The following is a 26,654-nucleotide window of genomic DNA, read 5'->3' as shown; positions in this document are numbered from 1 at the left end:
TACCTTATCTAGGTAGATAGGCTTATCGAAACATTAAGGATTAGTGAGAATGGGAATATTCGGTCGTTCGATAATTGCGTACGTTAGCATTTTGCTCCTCAACAACAGCTTATCCAGTCTTGGTAGATTCCATATCGTACGGACGTCATTCGCTTCGATTCGATAAGCGATAAGAGATTGCTTTTCTAGGCGCTACAAACCGTGCCCATCATAATCGATCCGTGCACGTTTTTGTAATCGACATAATGTTTCCTCAACAAATCGCGTGATTTGTTTGGAAAACTGTTTCGTCCAAAGCTGGACAAGCGGCTGGAGTGAATATCGGCCGGCACACAGCTCGTTCCATTAATATTCGCGGACAGGTTTCATTAATCTGGCTCGTCTCCTACACGCTGACAGTACTGACGCGATGCTGTCTAGCGATAAGGTGTCTCCACTACTGTGCGGCTCTTGTACGCTAACGCCGTGACACAGTTCTTGCAGCGTTTCGGTGCAAAAGCATGTGTGTGTACAGAGAGAAAGAATGAAGTGAAGCGGCGGAAGAAGTTTTTGCTTGAAACAAACGCTTGCGAAACCGTAAGTGCATGATCTAATGTTTGTTGGCAGTGGGCAGTATCCTAAAACCCGTGACACCTTTCATGCATTTCACCCTAACCCGTCTGGTGTCAGAAGTTCTTCGTGTTTTCCCCCGCCCTGTGCAAACATTCGCTGGTACGGTCGGTGGTTATGTGGGCCGTCTGTTTGTGCCGTTGTTGTGGTTTTGTAAGCGCAAAGCAATGAATGAATCCATTGTAAACTGGCCTCTTACCGGCCGGTATGCAAGACGATGCGAAGGAAGGAAGGTCGGTTCGCTTGTGCGCATACTCCACCGCTACACAAGCATGTGCGGTTTGTAGAACACGTACCGGAACGAGTGATCGGGAATCGTGGATGCGGGAATAGCTTAGGGCAGCGAAAGCATCCACGGACCGAACTCCGTTAATGGTGGTCATAAAATGGTCGAACAAATAAATTTGTCGACGCGAGCAATATAATGTGATGTGTGTACGCTCGATAATAGTTTGCTTTCGAGTGACGACCGTATCTTCCGGTCTGTAGTACTGGAAGACAACAGCAAATCGAAGTTCCATTAAACGTTGCTAGAAAAATGTGTAGCTTTTTGCACGGTTCGGACTATACACGTGAACTGCATGGCGTCATTCGCAGTAACATTAAAACCGGAGGTAACGAAACAATTACCGAAACAAAAATGGATATTAATTTGATAAGTAACCCTGCTGCTGGATGATGTCGCGAGCTGCCCAGACAACTCAGCAATTACATTAATTATCCCGCCAAAAAGGAGGTGAGATTTATTTTCATCTCTTTTCATGGTCCCACTCCCGATGTACGGAGGCATTAAAAGTCGCGCTATAGGAAGTGACCAAGGATATTAACTGATCTCCCCTTAAGACGTGATCTAGAGGTAACCATAAACAAACTGTCGGACCGATCGGGAATGGAAGTGCTTTCGCAGAAGTGGACAATGTGAAAAAAAGATTCATTTTTCCACCCTTTTATTCTTTGTGTGGTGCTCGTGAGATCCCCAGTTGGGATAGAATGGGATTCAATCGCTAACCAAACGCAACTTGTCAATGCTCTGTTTTTGCCCCCCTGATTTGCCCACATGGTGGCGCTGCTCTTAAAATGGAAAGGGGAGACCGTTGTTTGTTGTGGCTTTCTTTCCACCGCCGAAGAACATCAGCGATCAAACCAGATTACGCTTTAATTTTTATTTATGATAGTTTTATTGAGTTGGAACTGTGTTTACTCCTTCTTTTACTCCGCCGAAGCGCGAGGTACTTGTTTGGCGCTTACTTGCGGATTGTTGGTGACAGTGCTCCCCTTTTTTTGATGTGTTTCTTGGTTTGTGGTTTCACATGAGGGTGTGTTTCACCCGGTTTCCGGTGAATGTTGCAGCTGGATGGTGTAGCAGATGTCTAGGTAATGATTGCCCCGCTGTGTCTGTGGAGCTCGTTTAGCTTTGATTTAACAAGCCACATGACATTCTATTTAAAAGGCATTATTTATTGCCTATTTAGTAACCATCTCGTGCAGGAGCTTCCCATGGTGGGGACAATGATGGATGCGTTTAAACAATGGTTGCAAATGGAAAGTACCATTATTGATTTGTTTCATAAACGTTGCTCTTTTTCTGTTGAAAAACAGTCCGTTTTCTACGTAAATTATAAAGAAAATGCGAATGAAGAAAAAATATCTCAGTCACATGAAGAAATTCATCCCCCCAGAACCGTGCGGTATAATATTTGTCCAGCATTAACATTAACATCATCAACATCCGACTGCCTAATAATGTCTTTGCTCGCCTAGCTGATCTGATTGGCCAGTATAATCTTGCTCCAGAACAATAAAAGCGCCACACAAAAAAATCTGTGGATAAATTTTTCCCCGCCGGCTGAAATGTGAGCCTCAAGGAAATGGAACGGCATCACAGTTTCGGTTCGGAAGTTGGCTCGTCATGCTTTTTCATCTTTGGCCACAACATTCCAGCAAGATTGGGACGAAACATGGTGCGTGAGGTTTGGAACAATGCTTCGCGAGCAGTTAGGATAATAATCATAATTCATTCTCGTGCTTCATCTTCGTTTCGGTGGTACTCGGACATCCGGATGAGGGAAAAAATCTGGGCGATTTCGTTCCGTGCTCGAACCACCCGCGATAACGAGCGTGTCTGCCATCCGTTCCGAAACTGGACAAAAGTTCTGGTGAGGGTTTTTTTTGGGGATACACGCGAGATGTTGTTGCTGTTCGGTTTCGCCAAAGAACTTGTAGAATTTGGACGGTTTTGTGTCCGCGATTGCGTGATGTAACTTGTAAGGAAAAACGAACGAAGAGCACTAAGCCGGAGAACAAATTTCCCGTCAACGAACGCGTGCTTAGCAGTGTGGAAGAATTGATTTGTTTTGAAGCTGCCGGAAAGTGAAATTTTCTACATGATTCAATATTACGGCATCGCTACGGCAGTGGGCAAACATTGAGAAGACGTTGTGTGTGCATGGTTTGATTGAAGATCGAACGTGTCTATAGCCACAGGACGGAAGTTTGTTTGGCTCTCGATCAGCGATTCGTTAGCCGTGCATTAAGGTTGGAAGTTAAGGCCGCCCCAGTATGTGCTCTCCAGTAGTGGACACGTTTTACGTTCTTCTTCGTGAATGAACTCATTTCCTTTTCGTATGTTGTCTTGCGAGTGATGATGGCGCCAGCACAACCTCGTCCAGCGTGTGCTTGCGTGATCGAAGGAAATGAGATATTCGAACCCGTTCCCGGAGGGAAAGGAAGAGTGCCTGATTGACATGCTCGCACGAACTAGCGTGGTACTACAGGTTCAAAGGGTCGCTTGTTCGGTCACCACGCATCAGCTTCCAGTGTCCGAAACGGTAAGCGAGTACCGCGGGGGAAAAATCCACACGAGGGTTAATTACTTCAACGCCCGGTTTAAAAATAGTTGATTCAATTTCGACTCGTGCGGGAATTTCGTGAAGAAGAGAAGTTATCTAAGAATGCAAACACACATGCTCCAAAAATCGAACGATTCGGGTAAATTTCTCCCAATCAGCTCTGGTGGAACAAAGGATGGGCTGGGAGGGTTTTTAATGAGTGTCTACCATTAGATATCATTTGTTGCTGGTATGCAAATATGTGACTTTTGAGATGAGAAGAAGTTCCTGCCCAAAAAGCATCAACCAACCATGAGGAGTATCTCCGGAGAAGTTGGAACTCCGAATTAATTGGCCTACCAGGTCGGGTCAAATATTTGTCTTGATATTTGCTTAATCTGAAACGCCACACAAACGCATCAGCAAACAGGAATCTATCCACCGGCGATATAGGAAGGCTAATCAGGGATTTCTTGGGGACGGAGGTTTGATCGGATTGATTCAGACTTTAGCAAATAGTAAACTAACAAGGCTGTTTTGTTCTACCGATGGGATCGTTTGTTTGGAACCAATCATCAATGATGTGGAGGAAGGTTTGGTGACAAACAAAACCCTCAAATCTTTCCCCCCAAATAGGAGACAAAGGTTTATCAACTTAGCAAAAGCTCTCAATCTGATCAATATCGAACGATTTGTAAGCTCGAGGGTAGGCCAGTAGGCCTGTTGTAGCTCACAAGCAGTAAAATCGTTAGAAAATACTTGCTATAACGATCCATCTGTTAGCTTTGCATAAACGGATTAACTGTTTTCGTCGCACGAAAATGCTCACACAAGCTGTAAGGATGTGAAAAAAAGCTCACAAAAAGCTTGTCCTGAATTTCTGCACTTGTTCTCTAGCTGACGTGTTCATTTTGTGTCCCGGGGTTTTTTTTTTATTATTGCTATGCTTCATTATGCAGAAAAACGACCGTTTGTGTGGAAAGTGCAACGATGAGTAAAGCACAAAAAAGGCTTTTTAAATGCACATGTTCAATGGTAGCAGTGGTAGTGAAGCCTTCCGGGATGGAATTTTGAATTGCATAGCTTTGGTTCTTCTTTTTTGGACAATATATATAGGTCGCTGTACTTTTGACGAATGTTCTCACCATTGCTAACGGCCTCATGCCTGGTGAAATTCTAGGATGCCTACAAAAAGCCACTCGAAACACGATTCGCACGATGAGAAATGTTGTTAGGCGATGCAACCGGTAGTTTGCTTTTGTGGTATTTGTCCACACGTTGTACAAAAAAAAAGAGCACCCACATTGGAACAACTAACCCAGTGGATCAAACACATACATATTGCAATTCGTGTCTAATAGTAGCATGCCTCCTGGGTGAAGGATGGGAATTTTGTAGGTTATTCATTTCGTTTGTCTATCCTCCAGTTCTGGATGTACGAGCTGCACGTTAACCATACATCCTCAGACAAACCTCAGACAGACAGTGCCCGCAGCTTTGCTCTCTTCACTAGCACAAATCATCACACAAGAGCGAAGCAAATGGTCGCTACTTCTGTGGAAACAATCCCGTTGATATACATCAGCACAGCAAAAACTGGTTCATCATCTGCCGTTTGGATTAGTACACGCCGCCAACATCGGTTAGAACATGAGGAAAGAAAAAAAAAACAATCATCACCAAAATTTATGCAGGCTCGAAAGGCAAAAACACTACGATACAACTGCTCACTTCTGTGTCCTCAGAAATGTGGACAAGCCGATCGATTTGAGCTATCCATGAGTGGAGTTTATTGGAACTCTCGCTAGCGACGACTCATCCCGAAACCGGTCTCGAAATATCTCCGGTACGGAAGCAATCGACTCGTCCGTTTGGTGTTGTGGTAGATGCCTCGTTTCCGGTTTTCCCGACCCCTCCAGACCCCTCGGGACACGATAATTGTGCGTCTTTGTTCGTGTGTGTACAACCGTGTTATCCTGGTCGCTCACAAAAGGAACAGCAATGGTATGGATGATACCGACGAACGGTGAAGATCCGGTGATGGGTTTTGTGTTTCCTGGCCTACGTATGCTATCGGGGTGCTTTAAGCTGCTGTAATCCTCAGGGATTCGCCAATTGTTTGTAAGCGCCCCGTAGTCGGGTTTGGATGCGTGTGTGCGGTGTTGTGGTTTTGTGAAAATGAAGGTGTCTTCTTATCCGCGCCATGAATTCCATTCGTCTAATAATGGCTATCAGCAAAGGGTGGCACAGATTTGTGTTCTGTGCTTATTAGTGTACGCATCGAAACAAGGGATAGTTTTGTTTTGCGGGGACCTCTATATGACCTCTTCTTCTTTAAGCCTTTGGTAAATGTTGGGCAAATTGTTCGGCAGGTAGCTTTGCTAAAAGGGATTTTCCCTAATCACGTGTGTAATCCCGAGAAGAACAAGTGTCAGATTTTGTTGGGGATTTGTTGTCAAATATTCGAAACACAAATAATTGGATAAAATGGACATTTCAATTTCTGAAGTAGGAAATTTAGAACAGTGCGACCAAAGTTTAAGAAAGAGTACGTATTGACACAATTTAACTTGATATACTTTTAACTTTAAGTTTCAGAAACATATGATAAAGAATTAAACATGTTCTTCAACATTCGTTTTCTTCTATTTTTGGCTTTAAAACATCATAAGTTCTTTTTCGTCATTATAGACATTCCTTGACTATATTTACTCGTAGCTAGATAGATCTTTTCGGTCATATGAGAAACTTGTGTAATTCTTCATCATTTGAAAAGCAATTAGAATTTCTTATTCTTGAATAAGACACAAGTGGTCGACTCATTACTCTATGGATAATGTCCTGAGAAGTACTGGAGATATTTATATCTCCAATTATATTAAAATAGATATAATTACATATTTTATTCGAATCAGAAAACTGATCATATGAAATAATGATTCCAATATTCTAGGAAATCCTTGATAGCCGACTGTGAGCCTCTGATCTGACACGGATCAGTAACACAAATATTACCCTTATTTGCATAACATACAATTTTCCATCCCCCCTATCGTATGCATCGTTCAATACGCGTTAATTGATTTCGATATATTTTGCAAAGTACTTTCCATTTAATTCCATCCGGGTCGTTCTCCAATCTCCCTAGGGGTGTTGTTAATTGATGGAAAGCTTGCACGCAATTAAAATCCCATAACTCCATTCACCATTCATCCTGTGGTTAGAATTCATCGAGTTGCACCGCGTTAAATAAACAAAAATGCATCCAGTTGAAGGAATGCAGCATAAAGCGTATGGATCGATGCGTATGCTCATCGGGGTAATATTTGCGATGCGTATAAGCCTCTCTGTCATTACCACACGGTGACCAAACACTCATTAGTGTTGTGTATTTAAAATGCATTCCTTCTGTTTTTTTTTTCCTTTTGGTGTAATAACCCACTTGTGATGTATGGAATTTTTATTGGATGCAGATGGTATAATGATAGGTCAGATGTGTGCACATTGTTCATTTGCACAGATGGGAGTTAATATTATTGACACGGCGAGAAATTGATTTTGCAGTTTTCGTTTCCATTTCATTATATGAATATTCCGGTCCCGGGGGCCATGTTTGCCGGCGCAGTTGCCCTCTTTTGGCACCGGCACCGGGATGACATCACAACAGTCACCATGGTTTGGTATTTCGATAAGCATTTAATAGGCGTATCTTATTTATGTGATGTGGCCGTTTAGTGCGCTGTCAAAAATGATGACAATCGCAAGTTTGCGCCCGTTGATGATAAGTGTCTTCCGGTCGGCACGTTCTGCTCATCTTGGTGAGCAGTTAAAAAAAACAAGCAGTTAAGTGCCGTAACAGGAAAGCTTTTAATTTGCAAAGCCAAACAGCAAGGAAGGTTCGTGTTTTTTTTGTTTTGTTTTGCCAATCGAATATTAAATTGGAAAAAATCGCTTTTTAAGTGTGAAGTTTTTTAACGATTTAGAAGATGCGAAAGCTTTTTAATAGTTGTTTGATTGTTTTATAGCCAATTTTGTGTTCCGCGGGAATGTAAAAAGAAAATTTTAATTAAAATGTGACGATTTATTGGATAATTCCCGTTGATGCTGCTGCTGCTGAACGTTCATTCACGATCACCTTTTATTATCTCTTGGTGGAACACAGTTTTGTTGTTGCGTCTTTTTCTTCCCAACTACAAACTCGAGAAGCGAAACTCGATTTTGAATTGAATGGCATCAAAATTAGCTCCATCATTAGTGTGTACCACCATTTTTGCGTGAAATATTCCGACTGCTTCACGGTCCCCTTTTTGTGTGCGCGTGTGTCTGCCTTTGGAATTTTCGAACCCAGTGGGATGCACATTTTTGTCGACACCTTCCTACACCATGGTACGTTTGAAAAGAAAAGGAAGGAAAAAAAAACAACGACCGGAACATGCACGAGCGGTGGTGGCGAGCGGGCCAAAAAGGGTCAGCTGAAACGTGTGTGACATAATTCCGTCTGTCCGACACCGTGCGATTCCGAACGTGCTCCGGTCCATTTCGTCAGGTTCTTTTTTTTCTTTGCTTTTCTTCTTCGCCGAGTTCGAATCGAATCAAACAGGTTTCCCGGTTTGGTTTTCGGGCAGGCGTTTGTAGCATGCCAGCGGTAGCGTCAGCAGCCTGCCAAAATGAATTAGCGCATCGGGAGCTGACGGTGTGTTGCTTTATTTAGCTGCGGTTGTGTTCTACCGGGCGTGGGAAGCTGCTGCGACTCACAGCAGACAGATTGAGTGATCCGCCACACTTTACGTACGCGTGTGTGGGGAGAGGCGAATCGCGAAAAACGGGGGACCCGCGTACCGTGTGGTTTACCCGTGTGGTGTATGACGAATCGCACATCCGAGTGTGTGCGATGCATTATTGCATCACCCCGCATAAGTGCATCCCTATATTAGCACGAACGCGCGCGCGAAAACTGTCTGGCGCACGGTGGCGCATGAAAATTATTGATATGAATGAAATTAACGTTCTCACACCAAACAATGTGCTCGCTTCTCAAGTTTTGTGATGCGAATCCACAAAACGTTCGACCAAGGGAGGGCTGAACTAATGTAAATAAAATGTTTAAAGCCAGGATGTTGTTCGCATAAATTTAGCAATGATCGTACAATTTGTGTGTTTGGCGCCATATAGCAGACGTGCCTAAAGAGGGTGGTTGATTTGTATGCACATCTGTATGCATGATACGGTTGCAACGATCCTACACAATTGCACGATCGTACGAAATCATTGCCGGTGGTCGATATTTGAGACAAGAGGGTTTCCTCCCCACCTCGAAATCTTCCCAAGTTCATTTGGGGTGGGTGGTTTTTATGTGCTGTTGCACACCCAAAAACCTAACACAAACACTTCTTGTATGCAAAAACCAATCGGTTCAGGGGTGGTTTTTATAGGCTAATTTGTTTACAAATTTTATAACATGCAATAAACTGTACGTCTTAAGTAGCGAGAATAGATAGGGTTCATCGATGCATCATATTAGAATGTGGGAATTATTATTAAATATTACTTTTTAAATATTATTTAGTTTCATTGTTTTTATTTTAGCCGTATCCGAGTGTTTTTAGTACACCATGGCAAACCAAAATACTCGGCAATACAGAGGGCCCTTCATCCGTGTTAATCGAGAAACTTGACCGGATTACCGGACAGCATGGATATTAGGTACATTGAATTTTAATGATAAATATTAATGACGTAGAGGATTTTTTGCTGGCCATTTTACAATATATTTTATTTACTTTCACCACTTATAACATAATCAAAAGGTAAACCATGAATGTTTAAACTTTTTCATTTAATGTTTAAATGTTTGTTGGTTCAATGATTGAAATATTCGCTCAATTGTTTTTGTAAAGTAAATGAGTAATTTTATCATATTCAAATTCAATTTATTTTTTTTATACATTTTTATAGCAATAAAAAAAATATTGAAAATAATTTTAGTAATGTTTAAGGTTCGTATAGAAAAACCTACTTCTTCTTTTGCGGCTCTAACAATATCAAGAAAGGTGGTCTTTGATGGCCATTACTGGATTTCCTTGGCTTATTTTCCCGTATAGTAGGAAATCCAGTCCTGTGTACGGAAGTAAGCTCTAGATGACGCTCTGGAAATATTATTATAATTCCCTTTGGTAGTGCCATTTACGTACAACCCGGATAATCCGTCACCCGGTAAATAAGAGCTGAAAGGTTTCTAAAGTAGTTCTTGGAATATTTTTTATAATTAAATCATTAAACTAGAATACATTAATTTGCAAAGTCTACTTCAAATTTTCAATCTAACCCGCCAGTTAAGATTATAAGCTTCCTCGCAAGATTTACAACATTATTTTCCAACTCGAAAAAACAAAGATAAATTCCCATAGTAATCCTCTCTCCCACAGAAAGGTTGTTCGTACCGTCTGGCAAACAAGCCATTTGTCTTTCATCGTGCTAAAATATAGCTTCTTCAAGAGCTGCAGTAGCTAACATTAGCTCGCCATATAAATTTTCCACCAGCGTCATCAGGAACGTCGTCGTCGTCGTCGTCGTCGTCGTCGTCGTCGTCGGCGTACGCTGTACGATGTCGATTGCTTTCAAGGACAAAAGCAGCGTTGCACATGCTACCGTGTGTTATGTGTATGTGGTGCTTCCGTTTTAGTCATTTTTTACCACGCCCTTGCCCTTTTCAAATGCACCTAATCATTATCCGATCGATCATCGAACGGTAGGAGCAAACGATAGGAGCTACATCCTTGCTCCATTCGATCTACAGCATCCATCCCTTTGGGCTACATTTTTCTTTTACATTTTGCTGCTTGTTTGTTCGCTTGTTTGGAGTACCATTCGTTTGATCCCTTTTAGATTGCGTTTTTTATCTTTCTCCTTCCCGCGTGGGAGTGGAAAAACTGCATTGACCTATTGACCAAGGACGTACATTGGAGGTACAATGTGCAGAGATTGCGCTTTGCTGCTTCAGATACAATTTTGCTAGAAGCTGCTGCTGATGACAAATGATCAACGGTTAATAATCTGAATCTAGAGTCCGTGTGTGAGGTGTCTTGGTATCGTTTCTTCATAACGAAAGCTGTTTGTCCTTCGCTTGTATATAGCAATATATTTTCCACCAATTGAAGACTCTTGGAGTCTCAATAACTCATCTAAACGATGGACAAACGAGACTGAATGTAGCATAATGTTATGCTTACGTACGTGCGACTGGCTATTCTAGAAAGCTATGCACAGCACCATTACAAATCGTAATCACACAACATTACTGCATGCGTACCACAATCACGTACAAATGGGAAACATCATGCCCGAGTTGCAACTGTTCCAGATGATTCGCCCTCCAGGAGGGAATGACACAGGAACGAACAAAACCACCAGCTGTTGATATCTAAATCTAAATCCTTAAATTTATAAACACGCCATCGTGCAAATCGTTAAAAACGTCGATACGAAGTCACACAGGGATTTCCCATTTTTTTTCTTTTTTTTTGTAGGATTATCAATTATTTATCTTCACCACAGTGAGTGTGCTTTTGTTGTGATATCACTTCTCCGTTTCGCACTTTTTTATGGTCCATTTCCATGATACTTTGGTTTGCCCTATTGTTTGCCCAAAAACAGCTCCCATGAACCTGGTGCAAAGTTGATGACGATCATGAAACAGTGAAGCATAAACACGAATAGCCCATCTATTTAGTCCGCCTAAACAGTGGCCGGATACGCGTTTGTGTTCACACGGTGAAAATCATTTCCTTCGATGGTCCTTTTCCCGATGGTTGTACGATATGGAAATGATGATTATTATCGGTGGATTTAGTTGCCATTTTTATTGCGAACGGCAATTCCCATTTCGACATTGGACAGGAACCAGGTTTTTGTATTTTTTTTTCGCCCTCCCTCATAAACAAAGTACAAAACAGAACCGAACCGAAACGAGCTGTGCCGTAAAAAGCGGTGGTAATAAAATTGAATTTAAATAACCTTCTGCACGGTAAATGCACAGGAGGAAGTTTGGACCGAAAAAACATTAATAAAGCTGCACGAAATTGCATTTAAAAAATGTGTCTGCCTAGCTGTTTGCTGTGGCGATATTAAAGTTTAATTAGCTCTCCAGTAAAAACCGGTGTATGTACGGTACGTTGCGCTTTTTAATTATTGCATATTCAAAAACCTCGAGCAGTTTATATATCGATGATCAAGGATGGAAAATGAGAGACAAAAAAGGTAAAACTCCATCAAATAGGCACATTAACAGGCGTGATGATCGTGTTGGGGATCAATATATTTTACTGCTTTTATGACACCGAGCTGTAGGGTGCGAGGAACTTTGCCATAAAATTAATTTCCGATTGGTAGGATTAAAAATTACATTAAGCAGTGGATGAAACAAGTTTACATGTTTTCCGCTGACAAAGTAGTTTCCTTCGACTAAAAGATTCAAATAACTACTATTATACTACTACAATTTCTAAATCTTGTGTCGTATATAAAAGGATTCCTAGAATTATATTTTCCTACATCAAAAATCCTCGGGAAAATATGTGCCCCAACCGGTCCAGATGAGACTTGAACTACGACTCTTTGGTATACACAGTAGTGGTGTGAACTCCGACGCATAAAAATAAGATTCAACTCCGCACAAAATCTGGAGTTGACTCCGAACTACTCTCAACTCCGTAGTATTCCAGATTATTCCGGAGTTGATTCTGGATTACTCCAGAGTTGACTCCGAATTATTCCGGAGTTGAATCCAGAGTTAACTCCGGAGTTATCTCCGATTTTAACTCCAGATTCATCTTCCGTTTGTGGGCGGGCGCACTGATTTTACAAACTCTTACATTGATTTTCCAACCCCTCGTACCGCCCTCAGGTCATTGTCGGAGTATAAATGTCGGAATTACTCCGGAGCTAACACCGGAATGTCTCGGATTAATCCGCCTCCGTGAAAATTAAGAATTTCCCCATCACCAGTACACAGCTGATGCCGAAATGCAAGGCCATGAAGCCGTATACGTATACGTATATAAGAGTTAAGTTTTCTATATAAAGAGTATGTCCTTGCTTACCTTTATTGATAAACACAGGAAACGGTAGAAATCTCGTGTCTGGTTGATAGTGTCTGAAAAAAAAAACATTGCAAATATTATTATAATTTATTTTATAAAAATGATTCGGAATAGATTATAAATTTTAAAAAATAGAAAAACATTCATAATACACATCTTTACAAAAATAAAATAATGCACTTTAATTCACATGCGAATGTAACACGCAAACAGGGCAAAACCGAGAGTGAAAAGGATCGCTAATCATGCCATGGCTCATTAGGTATGCATTTGGCCGTAATGAGTCGCGATATGATGCTCGTACCATCGTCCAGCTACGGTGCACAGACTGGGACACGAGGAAAGGAAAACCAAAAAAACAAAACCATGAACGAATGCATTTGCTCTTCACATTTCTCTATCTCGCTGTTCGGTGCTGTTGCAGTTGCCTGGCTGTAATGTCCTATCTCATATCCATAATTTTCTGTCCGGTGTCTGCACTTTTCGCAACTATTTGTGTGAATTACGCTAAGCGAGAGATAAAAGATAAACCCGGAATGCTTTTATTACGGTGCCAATAATGGTTGGAGGTGCAAAATTGTTATCTTTTGCATTTTATTACTATTTTATCCGTTGGATTATCTATTCGCCTATAGATTCGCGCGAAAGAGATTTTATGTAATTTGCAATTCCATTTTCATGAGCGTATTTAAATTCACCCGTATATATTAGAATTAGATTTCAATTCGATTCATGCGTCGTATGTGAAGCGAATAATTCGAGTACGAATTAGGTTTGACCGGTTTCCACCAGCGGGAGGATCGTTCCCTTTGGGTTTTTGCTCGATACGCTTACGGACGATAAATCATAATTAACCAATCTTCACCAACTCCACCGTTTTCCACGTACCACCGTTCCCAAGAGCATGCATTTTGTCTCACCAGGAAAGGGACTAATTTTCTCATTCCTCCTAATTGTAGCTTCACGCAGTGTGTGGAGGAAAAATTTTGCGTTTTCGGTTCTTTGGTTCAACTCTCATCCCCACTCCCTTGACCTGAAGATGAATTCTCTTCCACCGATGTTGATTTATGATTTATAACGGATATTTTTGTTTCGTGCCATGTACGTTTGTGTTTTGACAAATATGGGCTAGAACCGGCTGACGGATTGCGGCCTATTTTGCCAGTGAATCAAACAGAAAAGCAGCGGCTTTTCGTGTGTTTGTTATGTTTTGTGCTTTTGTTTGTGTTCCAACACACAGGTTCGCTGTGTAAACAGTGTCACGGTAACATAGAATGTTTTATGCCCAAGACATCGAAATTGCATGGTAGCGTTTGAGATAAAAAAAAAACAGTTTTTCCACCGACCGAAATGTTTCCGTAATGCTTACCGTAATGAATTAAACCGATCGCTCAACATTCGGAGCTAATTTGACGCCGAATGAAAATGTAATGATTTTCACTTTTGCTTGAGTCTGAATGACCACATGCTGATGGCACGGATTCGACGAACTGGAATTTGAAATTAATCTAGTTTATATTCGTAGAAAATTTAAATTGATTTATAATATTGTGCCGTTCCGATTGGATCACTGTTTGTGTTCGATTAGCATCAGCGAGAGTTGTGCGAATATGATTTACATTCGCTTTTCTAGGAAAGAAAATTCTGGTTATATGAAAATCGATTTTCTCTTTAACTACTTTTCCGATGAAAATTATGTTTCAACAATAAGTAGGTTAAGCATATTAGACTATTCGACTGACAACGGAAAACTAGCCTTTTTTAAAAAATTGTTTTCTATTAATAGTATAATTATTCTAAATTTCTGACAGTCGTTATAGGTTTTCCATAAGAAACCTTTTTATATAAATTATAGGTTATATCACAACAGCAAAATGGAATATTTTCTTGAGTTTAAGATTGTTTATTATAATCTCCCACTCTGTATTTATATTTCCTCCTTAATTAAAAATTAAAAAAAATCCTCGATCATGATCGGTCAGAAAATATATATTTATTTAATCTAATTTAAAACCAAATGTAATCGTACGAATTTCCCAGCCGATTTCTCAGCGTTTGTTTGCCAATCATGATTTGCTCGATTCTCTGCTCAACGGGAAAAGCGAAGCGCACAAACAAAATGGAATGTTTTAAGCCAATATTTTCCTAACACACTTTTCGACCATTTCGTGAGGGAATTTGCTCATTTGATGGTGGTGTTTTTTTGTCGTTTTGTTTTGTGAGCAAGTATAGAACAAAAAACGAAGAAAACAAAAAAAAAACTCTACACGACCAGATTTACTCGTATTCATATGCATCCCTTGGGCCTTTGTATATGGGATGGAGCGTAAGTAAAGTTTTGTTTTTTTTGCACTTTCATAGCATAACGTGTCCGGAAGTGAAAAATTGGAGTGGAGAAAATAGAGGAAAAGAATCGAAAAAAAAATCAAAACAAGCACAAAATGCCACGCCGGATTCTGGGTAAAAATTGTTATTTTATACATATTTCATACCGACAACAACCATCCCTCCGCGCACCATCAGTGCCCGGGGAGAGTTTTTATGAGCGTGGCTGGTAACAGTGTGTCATGAAAAATACATTCTAATGGCGAGAGTTTGTGACGATGAATGAATATTTACTTAACTAATCTAACTTTCGAGCGCCTGTCCCCAGAAGCAAACGATAGAATCGAGGGTGAATAAATCTTCCACACAAAGCTTCCCAACCCAAAAAAAAAAGAGGAAAACGATTTACCGAAGCAACATTCCAGCCCTGTTTTTGTGTTATTGTTCATCATTTTCGCATCCAGCATTATGGCGTTTAAGTGCGATCGCCAAATATCAGCTAGCCACCCCCATGGGTGGTCGTCGTTCATATCACGCACCAAGCACAAATTGCTGGAAAACCCTACACAAACGTACAAACACCGACCCAGTTCCCTGGGGTGAGGTGATCATTATGGTAAAGTGTCGATAATTAAATTTCAATACCATATTTTGCGTTCATTTCACGTTTTCGATGGGTGTGTGCTTTCCCTGCTAACGACAAGCTGCATCATAAATTAGGGCCCCAGAAACTCATCGCTACTGCAGAAACGTTTAAGACCGGAGGTGCAATAAAATTCGATCACATACAGGTGCGTTTCATGTCCAATTTCAACATGACCGCAGTGACAACATGGTCCCGCGAATGACACACCGGGAAAGACCACCGTGGTTGCGTTATTCACGCACAGTATGAAGGGCACGGTCGATCTACATTATCACCGGCTAGACCGCATATCGATCGTGTGCTGTGAACATGGCCCGGGTGGAAAACAGACGTGGAAACAGGCTGCCCGCTATCTCAAGCGACCGTTTGTTGATTACAATAATTTTCAATGCGCATACGCGAATGAGATGGAAGAGAAGAAGGTGAAGGAGAGGCGTGGAAAACCGATGATGATTTGCATGATTGCTTGATTGTGCAGAGCGATGCGATGCGCAAAAGGTAGTCTTTAATGAGTGCTCCGGATCCTTGAACGCTAAACATAGCAACGGGAAACTTCTCGACAATTCTGGCGCGGGAAAAGAAATATGACCGTTCGTTCATGCTGTGAGCTGTGCGAGGCCATCACAGGCTTCCAGTTTTATTGACTAAAGCTTTCTTCGTACCTCTTAGTGTGGGTAGATGAAAGTGAAGTTGAAGTGTACTTCGTTAATGTGTTGATGAGTGGTGTTTGTTCTATCTCATTCATCACTTGAGCTGATTGTTATGGCGGGGGTTTGTACTAATATTTCCATTTATTGCTTCACTTTTATTGTCTTGTTAATTTAATTAGGTTTTATGATTTTTTTCTCTACTTTTCTTTCGTTTTTCATTTTTGTTGTTGTTATTTTTATCTTTTTTTTGTTAATTACTTTTTCTTTTAATAAACTTCTTTGTTATTTCTCTATTTCTATTCCTATATTTTTTATTATTCGCGATTCCTTCACTATTTCTGTAATTTTTACAAGTTTAAATCGATTTTGTTCTAATTTTTCTCGACTGACACAGTGTAAACTTTGAACAGGCACACATCAATTCAACTTGAAGAGAATGCAGAAATATCTTCAACGTTACTTGATCTCAAAACCCCTCAAACTGTGTAAGCAATAGATGATGACTTGAGTCATTTCACGGTGATTTGTCCATTTATAGCATCTTTTCACTCTCACATCGTAAACTAATTTGGAGCTTCATTTTAGAAAGGAATTTTCCTCCAATATACACAACACACCTGACACGTTACACCTCAACCTCCACCGGAATAAATGACAGACCTCCTGGCTCAAATTCCCAAAAAAGGGAAAATGGAGCGGGAGATAAATTTCCACTTCGAACTGCACGACCATGACCACCGGTGGTATGCAACCGGCGCTTCGTGTGCTGCCATTAACCTCCCAACGTCCCATATGAAGCTGAAAAGTATCACCCCCCAAAAAAAAACGCGAAGGCCAATCATATCATATGATTTGACACGATCAATCAAAACGTGCGTTTGACTTTTCGATTCACTCCGCTCCGATGCCTTCTGCTCCGATGGGCGGCATTTGTGTTTTGTAAGCAAGCTCGGGGGCCAGAGTAGTATCGTTTCAATCACCACTGCCTTCTTTATTATTGCCTCAGTTTCTCCCGGGAGTCAATGTGCTTTGGCGGTGGAAAGGCGTTTCCATTCCCGAAAAAAAACACAACTCCAAGAAGCGAACTCCAAAGTGTACCGGGCCATCGAGAGAACCTTGAAACTATCGGGTTTTTTGGAAATGTGGTTGCGGCCGATGGTAAAATTATGTTCGTCGACACCGACATTTGATCTTGTCTTTCAGTGCGTGCGTAACGCTGGCCGGACAGTAGCAGCCACCGTGTTGCGCGGTACATCTTGCGAGAAGTCGCTGTCGGGTCTGACCCATTGATTAATTGAAGGATTTATAGCATTTAAATATGATCAATTCGTAATGGCAGACCGTGCGTATGTCCGACACTGGCACCCTAGAGTATCTTGTCACTTGTCACTTACGTCTGGCTGATGCAGTAATGTCTTCTGCCACTCAGTCCTATGGTGATGAACGGCTCAACTGTATGGATGAAGCTACTGCTGACAAGTACCAAATGAGCTAATGCTTCTGGTTCTACCAAGGGGACAATTTTTTGAGGAAATTAGAACAAAACAATGTTAATTGTGCACACGTTCGCTACACATTATGGCTCGCAAGAAGCATTATTCGCTTTAGACTACCCGTTGGCAAACTTCCAAGGATTTTTTTTCAAGAAAACGGGTGAGAAATAAAAAAGGCATTCAAAACATTTTAATTTCTTTGCACCCTTTGACCCTGGGACCTTGGGTAAATGAACCACATATTCTCTTAGTAGAAGCGGCTTTTTTTTGGGGGTTGCAGAAACAGTTTAAAAAATGCACACTTGCGATTGCCAAAAATCGGTTCGTTTGAAGATGTTGCCAACGTCAAATTTTCTTTTTTCCTTTTTGCTGAAAACCTCATCATGCTCAAGTGACAGTGAAAGAGCTGTTGATTTCTGAGGGTTTTTTTATTGTTCCCCCACACTAAACAAAGGTGTGGTCATAGTCCGATTAGTGAACCGAACACTTTACACCTTGCACCTACAAAAATTAGACACCGCAGCCCCAGGAAAGGAGAAACGATCATCGGGTTTGTTATTAAAACTGACAGATTCACTGGATTTTGGACACGGTTTTGTTGGTTTTGATTTTGTAAACTTTGAAACGTGATATGTTGTGGTTGAATGGGAACTTAGTATCGTCTAGCCACAGAAATGCTAAATTTTGAACCAGTGCCAATTTCTATGAAAATCATCTACCATCTTTCAAACAGGCCTGTGCGGTCTAGAACCGTGCACACGATTCAGGCGTTATGTTTAGTCTTGGCGAGAAACACTTTTGGTACGATGGTGTCATTAGTCTGTGTGTTTGATACGGTACTGGTTTTTGGGTTTCCTCTATCCGGAAACAGATTCCTTCCCTTTTTGCATACACCTCTCAGTCCCTGGATCCGTTTGTTCAACCGTGATCGATTGCAAATTCGATATGGTTTACAGGCGCTTAAGTTGCGATGGTTATAGTTTATTGTTTTGTTTTGTTGATTTGCTGTAAATAGAGAACATGTTACTTTAAATCATTGATTTTCCACCCCGAGATGGTAGATCGAATGAAGCGAGAAATTAAATCATCGTTTCTCTCGTCCGACGTCCACTTCCGATTTTGGGCAGGTAATGAAACATAACACTGTTAGTTGTTTAGAGCTCTTCGATATGGATGACCGGCTGGTTGCAATTACTTATAAATATATTTTATATATTTTAGATAAATTTTATGATGGATTTGTTTTTAATTTTCTTAACTGTTGTTTAGTTCCTAAAGATATGCAATTTGTTTTGAATTTTCCGAGTTTTGTCATAAAGTTTTGTAATTTTTCAGACAAGATCTGATTACAAAAATAAGATAATTTAAATTTAAAATAAGTTCATACATACTAAAAAAATGAATTCCAAATAGAGAACATGTTATAACTTTAAATCATTGATTTTCCACCCCGAGATGGTAGATCGAATGAAGCGAGAAATTAAATCATCGTTTCTCTCGTCCGACGTCCACTTCCGATTTTGGGCAGGTAATGAAACATAACACTGTTAGTTGTTTAGAGCTCTTCGATATGGATGACCGGCTGGTTGCAATTACTTATAAATATATTTTATATATTTTAGATAAATTTTATGATGGATTTGTTTTTAATTTTCTTAACTGTTGTTTAGTTCCTAAAGATATGCAATTTGTTTTGAATTTTCCGAGTTTTGTCATAAAGTTTTGTAATTTTTCAGACAAGATCTGATTACAAAAATAAGATAATTTAAATTTAAAATAAGTTCATACATACTAAAAAAATGAATTCCAAAATTTCTTTCTAATTCTATTACGTCGAAAAGAGATATTTTGTACAAAAGGAATAAAATTGTAAATCAATTCTTTCCTCACATTTTGCTGTCATGCGTTTGACTAGCATTTATAGGTGTTGCAGAAATTATATTTTAATTAATTATTGAATATAATGAACAAAAATCACTAGTCGATATTCGAGTTAAAGCGTCAAAGTTTGGGTTATTTTTGAGTTCTTTTCAAGTAAGTGAAGAAATTCGAGTTGTCATTTTTACACTTTCTCAAGAGTTTGTTTAATGAAATCAATTGGACGATTCAGGGAGTCCTCGCTTTCTCTCTCTCTTTCTTTCTCTCTCTCTCTCTCTCTCTCTCTCTCTCTCTTTCTTCTTGGTTTAATGACCAAGTCTTTTAGCTAAAAATCGAATGTCACTTAAGCGAAGATATACATTCAGAAGGTCATTTTCATGAAGTTTCGTTGAAGTTTAAAAGTGTTTAAATGATTTAATTTAATACATTTCTTTCGAAACAAAGTTTTTTTTTCTCTACTAATGACATTCGCAATTAGCCACACCACGATGAACTATGTGTAGTCAACCCTGATCTTTATCATCATCAAATTTGACTCATTTACTAACCGGTCGACCCCGGACCCAGCCAATCTTACCAGCATCGCACTATTTACTTTCGATCGGTCGGCCGATCGGTGGCCGTGGGTAAATTGTGCACTTAACAGGCGGATCCGATGACTTCTCGATGGGACCGTTATTTACCCGCTCACTAAAGCGAGTCGTGTGTAACAAATTGATTTCAATTCCAAAACGCTACCAGACACACACACTTCGGACAGGGGTTTGCCTTTCCCTTTTGGGTCCCGGCACGGTGGAACAAAAATGCGTAACTACGGAAGCGAGTTGAACCGTTCCGTTGCATTGGCCGTTCGAGTGCAGCAAAACATAATAATATTTATAGAAAGAGAGAATGAAAAAGATACCATCCCGATGGACAAATTGAGTGTTCGCTCGCGACTGCATTCGAACAAACAAAATCCACCGTTGCGACTGGGATGGGACTGTTTGCGCAAAACGTAAACCCGGCAGTTCGGCATGCGTGTCACGTGGCCCGGTACCGAATGAAAGTATCAATATTTGCGCTGCATTTAGCACCTCTGGCCCTGGTGCATCCTCTTGTCTGGTTGCAGGGGGTTCGGATGCATGCGGGATGCGAGCCCGCTGTATGGACACGCGATCATGCTGGAGTTCTCTTCCGTGTTTGTTCAGATTGTCCTTCTTTCGTTACGTTGCATATTGTCGTGTGTCTTCTACCCTTGCTCGTACTTTTCTATGATGGCACTTAAGCCTGATAGTGGGGAAAACACTGCTTTCGTAATCGACAATTATTGACACTGCCAAAAGCGAGTGTGCATAATGTTGATTACGAGGGCGGTAGGTTAAGTGCGTCTGCTTGCGATGATTTTAGAGGCATTAAATGGTTAAGTAACGATGCAGGATAATAGAACTAGTAGCCAGTAATGTTTGAACCAATTGCAGGGGTTTTCGAGTTGAAGTGACAAGATTGAAGGACTTGAACTGGAATGTGTCACAATAGATCTGGAATTGTTCTGATCGTTTTGGAACTTCTGCAAACTGAAATAAATTTTGAGTGATTCTGTGAGTAAAGGAATCTTCAAAAAATGTCGAATTCTTCTTGCAAAAATTTTAAAAATTGATAAAGTTTTCAGTTCTACCTTCACATACTCCAGTTCAACTTGAAAATAGTCGAGATATATCTCCAACATTGCCACTTGAACTCAAAAACCCTGTAATATTATATTTTTTCTTTCAATTTTCAAAATAATCTGTTTTAATTTAAAAAAAATCATAAATTTGTACTAGTTGTTAAATAGATTAACTTCATCGTCCCAATTTCAAAATGATTTCCTCATTTTTCTGTTCTCCTTTGCAGATCGAGTCCGTGGATTTGGCGCTAAAAATTCTCGACAATTACGATGTGCGTGGCCACAAGATCAAAGTGCAGCGGGCCGAATTTCAAATGCGCGGTGAATACAATCCAACCCTCAAGCCAAAAATGCGCAAAAAAGAGAAGGAACGGTTGAAGAAGATGCAGGAATCGTAAGTATCGCTGGGGGTCGATAGGGTTAATTTGGACAGGGATTCTCTCTCTCTCTCTCTCTCTCTCTCTCTCTCTCTCTCTCGTTTTCTCTCTTTATTGCGCACACACACAACACTTAATGTGTCGTTATGTTCCTGCTTACCATGTTTAGCATAAATTATGATCATTCTCATTTAGCACCCGGCGGCGTACGTTGCGGACGTGGATTGATCAGGCGGCAAAACCCAGGCACCCATGGACCAATGCTAATTGTTCGCGGTGTTTCACTTTGATATCAAAACGCACGAAACGAAAGTTACTTCCCTATTTTAAACCTCGGCTGCTCGTTAGCAAATAAGCAACACGTTAATTTTAGCCCGAGCGTTGCAACCGCTTGCAAGATATAAGTTTCCAGACCATCAGAAATTGAGTCTTCAGGGTTGGGGTTTTATTTAAGGGGGAAAAAATACGGTCAAGGTGTTGTTGAGTTTCTCACCTATTTTAAATTTCGTATTTTTTCTTTAAATTTTAAAGTACGTAAAATAAAAATGTTTTACCACAGCTTTAAAATTTAAAATCCTTCCGTTACGCTTGCTTATTCCAATATTGATTGCTTGCTACGAACTTATATGGCCCTATAAACTTACTTATTTATTGCACACAATTTAAATGTCATTACAAAATGAGGCAGATACGGTTACCGCATGCAAAACGGTTCATAATGAGATCCATTCAAGTATTTTACTTACTTTGTACCGTAACGAAGGGTAATAACAGATATGACTAAGCATAGGTTCTACACTTGAAAAACGCTCTATCAGGCATTTAATTTTAACACTTTTACTGCATGTACGTGCCACGCGCTTCTTGTCGGAATTGTGCAATAAATATTGCCATTGCCGGCAAACTGCACAAACAAAATCCATCAAACTGATTAATCCCTTATTTGCAATACGTTCGCTTTTGCGTTTGTTTTCGGATGAATCAGTCCAACAGTCTCACTGTACGGATGGTATTATTGTAGCGTCTCTTTTTTTGTTTTACCAATACACCACACTGCCGGTCGGGGAAATTGGCTTCACCGCAAATATCAATCCCGCACCCGATGTACGGTTACCATTTGCGGCAGCGAAGTGAAACAAATGCTAGTAAAAGTATAAGAAACGCGCGCAATTGCTGCGAAACTGGCAATCGACAATCTCAATGGTGCCACACGTCTCGAGTGTGTGACTCATTACGCACGATCCTTGAACATAGACACACCAAGAGGCGCAGTCAATATCCTCATCATCATGGTGATGATGATGATCATGTGCTTCCCTTTCGACTTCATTACCAATCCGCACATTCGGTTGAGAAAGGGTGAAAATTGGCAAACCTCTCGCTCAGAGTACTCAACCGTACCGCCATCCTTCAAGTAGTTCATTTACAATTGGTCGCGATTAGCAAGCAAAGTGACGGATTAGGGACGGGTTTCGTTAGCCGTTTGCCGTTTTCAAACAAACGCGCGCGCGAGAGGCGCCACTTGAAGATGGCAGAAAATGGGGTTTCGCATACGATTAACCATGTCCCGCGACTCGTACAGTCGTATCGCTGCACAAGACTACTACACTTTTAGCGAGTTCGCTGTGTGAAGAGCAAGGTTCCGCCAAAGCGAGAACGATTTCATGGTTGACCGATCGATTGGCTTCCCTGCTCGAGATCGACAGAAGGGCGAGCAGTGTTTGGCAGTTCAAATGGAGGGAGAATTTTTTTTTTCATTTTGTTTCGTCTACCAATGCTAATCGATCCCGTTCCTTTACCGTTTCATTGTACCACAGGCTGTTTGACTGGCGCCCGGAAAAGATGCGTGGCGAACGGTCGAAACACGAGCGTATCGTCATCATCAAGAACCTCTTCGAGCCGTCACTGTTCGATCGGGAGGTGCATCTGCTGCTCGAGTATCAGAACGATCTGCGCGAAGAGTGCGCCAAGTGTGGTACGGTCCGTCGGGTGCTGCTGTACGACCGGCACCCGGAAGGGGTGGCCCAGATAACGATGGGCGACCCGGAAGAGGCCGACCTGGTGGTGCAGATGATGAATGGACGGTACTTCGGTCAGCGTCAGCTAACGGCAGCAATCTGGGACGGTCGAACGAAGTATCGGTAAGCAAAATGGGGTTTGAACTTAATGCGGGAAGAATTTCATTTTCACACTTTTCCCTTACTTGTTTCAATTCCATCGGACAGAATTGCTGAAACTGATGCCGATATTGACAAACGGCGTGGCAATTGGGAGGAGTTCCTTGAAACGGATGATGGTGGTGAGAAGGGAAAGGTGGCTGAACAGGAAAAGGATGATGATGCTCCACCGAGTACGACAAAAGCATCGCCGGAAATGAAACTGGACGACCAAGAGGAACAACTTCCGGCGGTAGAAAGCGAAACCATTGTGGAGAAGACCGAGATGAAAGAGGACGAAGGTGAAGGGAAGGAAATGGAAGTGAAGGATCCCGAGCCCGTTTAGATGTGATGATGGCGTTTGTAATTGATTTATTTTGGGGACATCTAAAATATCGACCCGGCTCATGAGAATAAAAGCCGAAATGGTTACCGAATCCATCCCGGTGTATATTTCATCCACTGCAGTGAAAAAAGAAACACGGATGTTGTAGATCCGAAAAAAGAAAGGAAATGTATTTCACACAACAAACCCGTGAACAGGTATGTAGACATTGTTCAATTAAAAAAAACGGTTGGCGAGATGGTACTTTGTTAAATAGAATGCTCAAGAAATTAAGGAAGGATATTGCAATTCATAAAATGTCTTTTTTACAGTTGGTAACATAAGTTGACAAACACTTCTCCTTCTGAGTTTCAAAATTTATGATAAATTTAAAACAATTTGTACTGTTCTCTTTCAATACCTCATGAAATAGATATTTTTTTCATTTTTATTCATATTAATACATATTTACGAGAAGCGAATATACTAAGAATTATTAAAATTTGTGAATGAATTTTAAAATGTCGTAACTCCATTGTATTACTTATTGCACATTTTGCAGTACTGCATGAAGGGATTGTATGGTGATGAAAACGCCATCATTTTTATATTAAAATAATAAAAGTCCTCGTAATGTTATGTTGCGCACTGTAATTATGAGAGACGGATAATTTAATTTAGGGATCCCTTTTATTTTCTCACAAGAATTCCTCATCATCAAATGATTTTTTTTATGATTAAGAACATTTTTACTGTATGTATTTCAGTGGTGTAAAAAAACGGTTCCATTCCGTTTGTGGGTGTTTCCTACACAACAAAGGCTTTCTTTCTTTGCGGCATTATTTATTATCGTGATAATCATAGAGCAGTATTTATTCATCAAGCATATGGAACAAGATCCATATCCATGCAGAAGAAATAGTTCTATTCAACAATTCCAAATGTTTAGGTATTGTGGTTCAGATTGTGGTTCATTTAAAAAAAAAAGATCCTCAATATCAATACGCTGCGGACACTTTCTTCTTCCCCGTTGTGCCAATGTTTGAGAAACCGGACGAACAAACGTATACAGTCGGTTGACTGGTGTTTTCCGTCAACCAATGCAACCGCAAAAAGTCGATGCAGTGTCACCACTAGTTTGCGGTTTGAATCGTCTCCGGACTCTATAGGGAACGGGACAAACGAAAGTCCCAACGGGCGTCTGTTTGCATGTTCATATGATGTTCCGTTCGGTTCAGTGACAGAAAATTTACAAACAAAACTCTCCATCTCCCTAATAGCCGCTTTTATAACGTTCATCGAGTTCGTTCGACCGAGTGTACAGCGGTTGAAAGGTGTTATTTCGATCTGGTCCGACTGCACTACGTCTCATTGTAGAAATGCCAGGCTCGCACAATCCGTGAGACAGGTACAGGTAGTGGTTGCAGAATCGCCCCTTACGCAAACGGGACGAGAAGTGTCAAGATTTGGTTCACTCCGTTCGGGCACTGCAGCAAAAACGGTGCACCTATTTATTCTCATTTGCATTCTTACGTTCGTCAGCAAAGCGCACCGACCGACAGCGATTTTCCCGTGGCAAGTGTGTGAACATGATGCTGTCGACATACTTTCTCCCGTGTGCATTTGTATGGTGCCCATTGAATTGCTACGGGCAGCATGCAAAGTCGCGTACAGTTCGTGTACGGTTTTTTGAAAAATTTCCTTTCGCAGCGAATCTCGGATAAAGGGTTGCAAGGGGTAGCCGCCTGTGTTCCTGTGGTCAGCGCATTCATCTACATCATCATCGGTATGTCGTTTCGGTTGCCACTTGGTGAAGGTATAGGGAAAACACCTGGTAAAAGTGCATGCCTTAGCATAAATGTGTACTCGGTGCACTTTTTTTTCGCGCATCAAGGCCAGACCCGTATGATGGCGTATTTGTTTTCAAATTTGTGTGCATTTTTTTGTTGTGAAAAATAAATTAATCATGCAATGAAGGTGCTTTAGGAAAGATTAATTGGTATGGTAAGAACATCAGACGTTGGTAATGAAGATTTTATTTATTTTCGTTCTTTAAGCATGGCCATTAACATGTTCTAAGTAGGAACAGTAATTTTTAGTAATTAAATTTTAATAACTACTATGTATATTAACTAATGGTATATTTTATCAAATATTATTTTCTTTGTATTATTCTTCACTTTAGATGATACTAGATGGAAATATGAATTTTTAACAAGACAAAATGTGAACAAAAAACAATTATGAAGCACAAACGAGAACAAATGATTTCAGCTATGATGTGTCTAGGTGACTCAAAAACACACCTGTGCTGACGATTGCCAAAAAACAAAAACTGCAGCCCATTCGCGCGATTAGGACGTCGACCGACCGACGGGCACTGCACAAAATGCAGACAGCATGTTTTAAACCTTTTTTTTTGCGCTCCTGTTTTAACAAACGAAATGCAACGCAACCTTACAGTACGTTTCTATTTCTAAGAACGGAATCAACCGCTGCAAGCGAACGGTGAAAGGAATGCAGCAGAACGGAATGAAATTCGAGTACCGTGAGTGTTGTCTTCCAAATGCGCCCCGCGCTAAATAGGAAACAAAACCACGCTCGGTGAGAAATGTGCTCTG

The 26,654-nt window shown here is 40.7% G+C and overlaps 2 protein-coding genes across 4 annotated transcripts in view; one reads left to right on the top strand and one right to left on the bottom strand.

The window, feature by feature from the left end:
* Positions 1–24,145, top strand: part of LOC125768796 (HIV Tat-specific factor 1) — a 60,108-nt gene extending 35,963 nt beyond the window's left edge. For both annotated transcript variants that reach the window (XM_049436914.1, XM_049436913.1), the window contains exons 3-5: positions 21,403–21,569; positions 23,370–23,693; positions 23,778–24,145. In XM_049436914.1, the coding sequence (XP_049292871.1) occupies positions 21,403–21,569; positions 23,370–23,693; positions 23,778–24,054 (768 nt within the window). In that variant the 3' untranslated portion in view covers positions 24,055–24,145. The remainder of the gene's footprint in view (positions 1–21,402; positions 21,570–23,369; positions 23,694–23,777) is intronic.
* LOC125768797 (myotubularin-related protein DDB_G0290005) overlaps positions 1–26,654 on the bottom strand; it is a 96,941-nt gene that overhangs the window by 19,196 nt on the left and 51,091 nt on the right. For both annotated transcript variants that reach the window (XM_049436916.1, XM_049436915.1), the window contains exon 3: positions 12,536–12,588. The gene's annotated coding sequence lies outside the window, so the exon portion shown is untranslated. The remainder of the gene's footprint in view (positions 1–12,535; positions 12,589–26,654) is intronic.

The sequence above is a fragment of the Anopheles funestus genome, chromosome 3RL, assembly GCF_943734845.2.
Source record: "Anopheles funestus chromosome 3RL, idAnoFuneDA-416_04, whole genome shotgun sequence".
NCBI classification, from domain to species: Eukaryota; Metazoa; Arthropoda; class Insecta; order Diptera; family Culicidae; genus Anopheles; species Anopheles funestus.
Note: the sequence above shows the minus strand (reverse complement) of the source record. Positions and strands in the feature narration are given on the sequence as shown.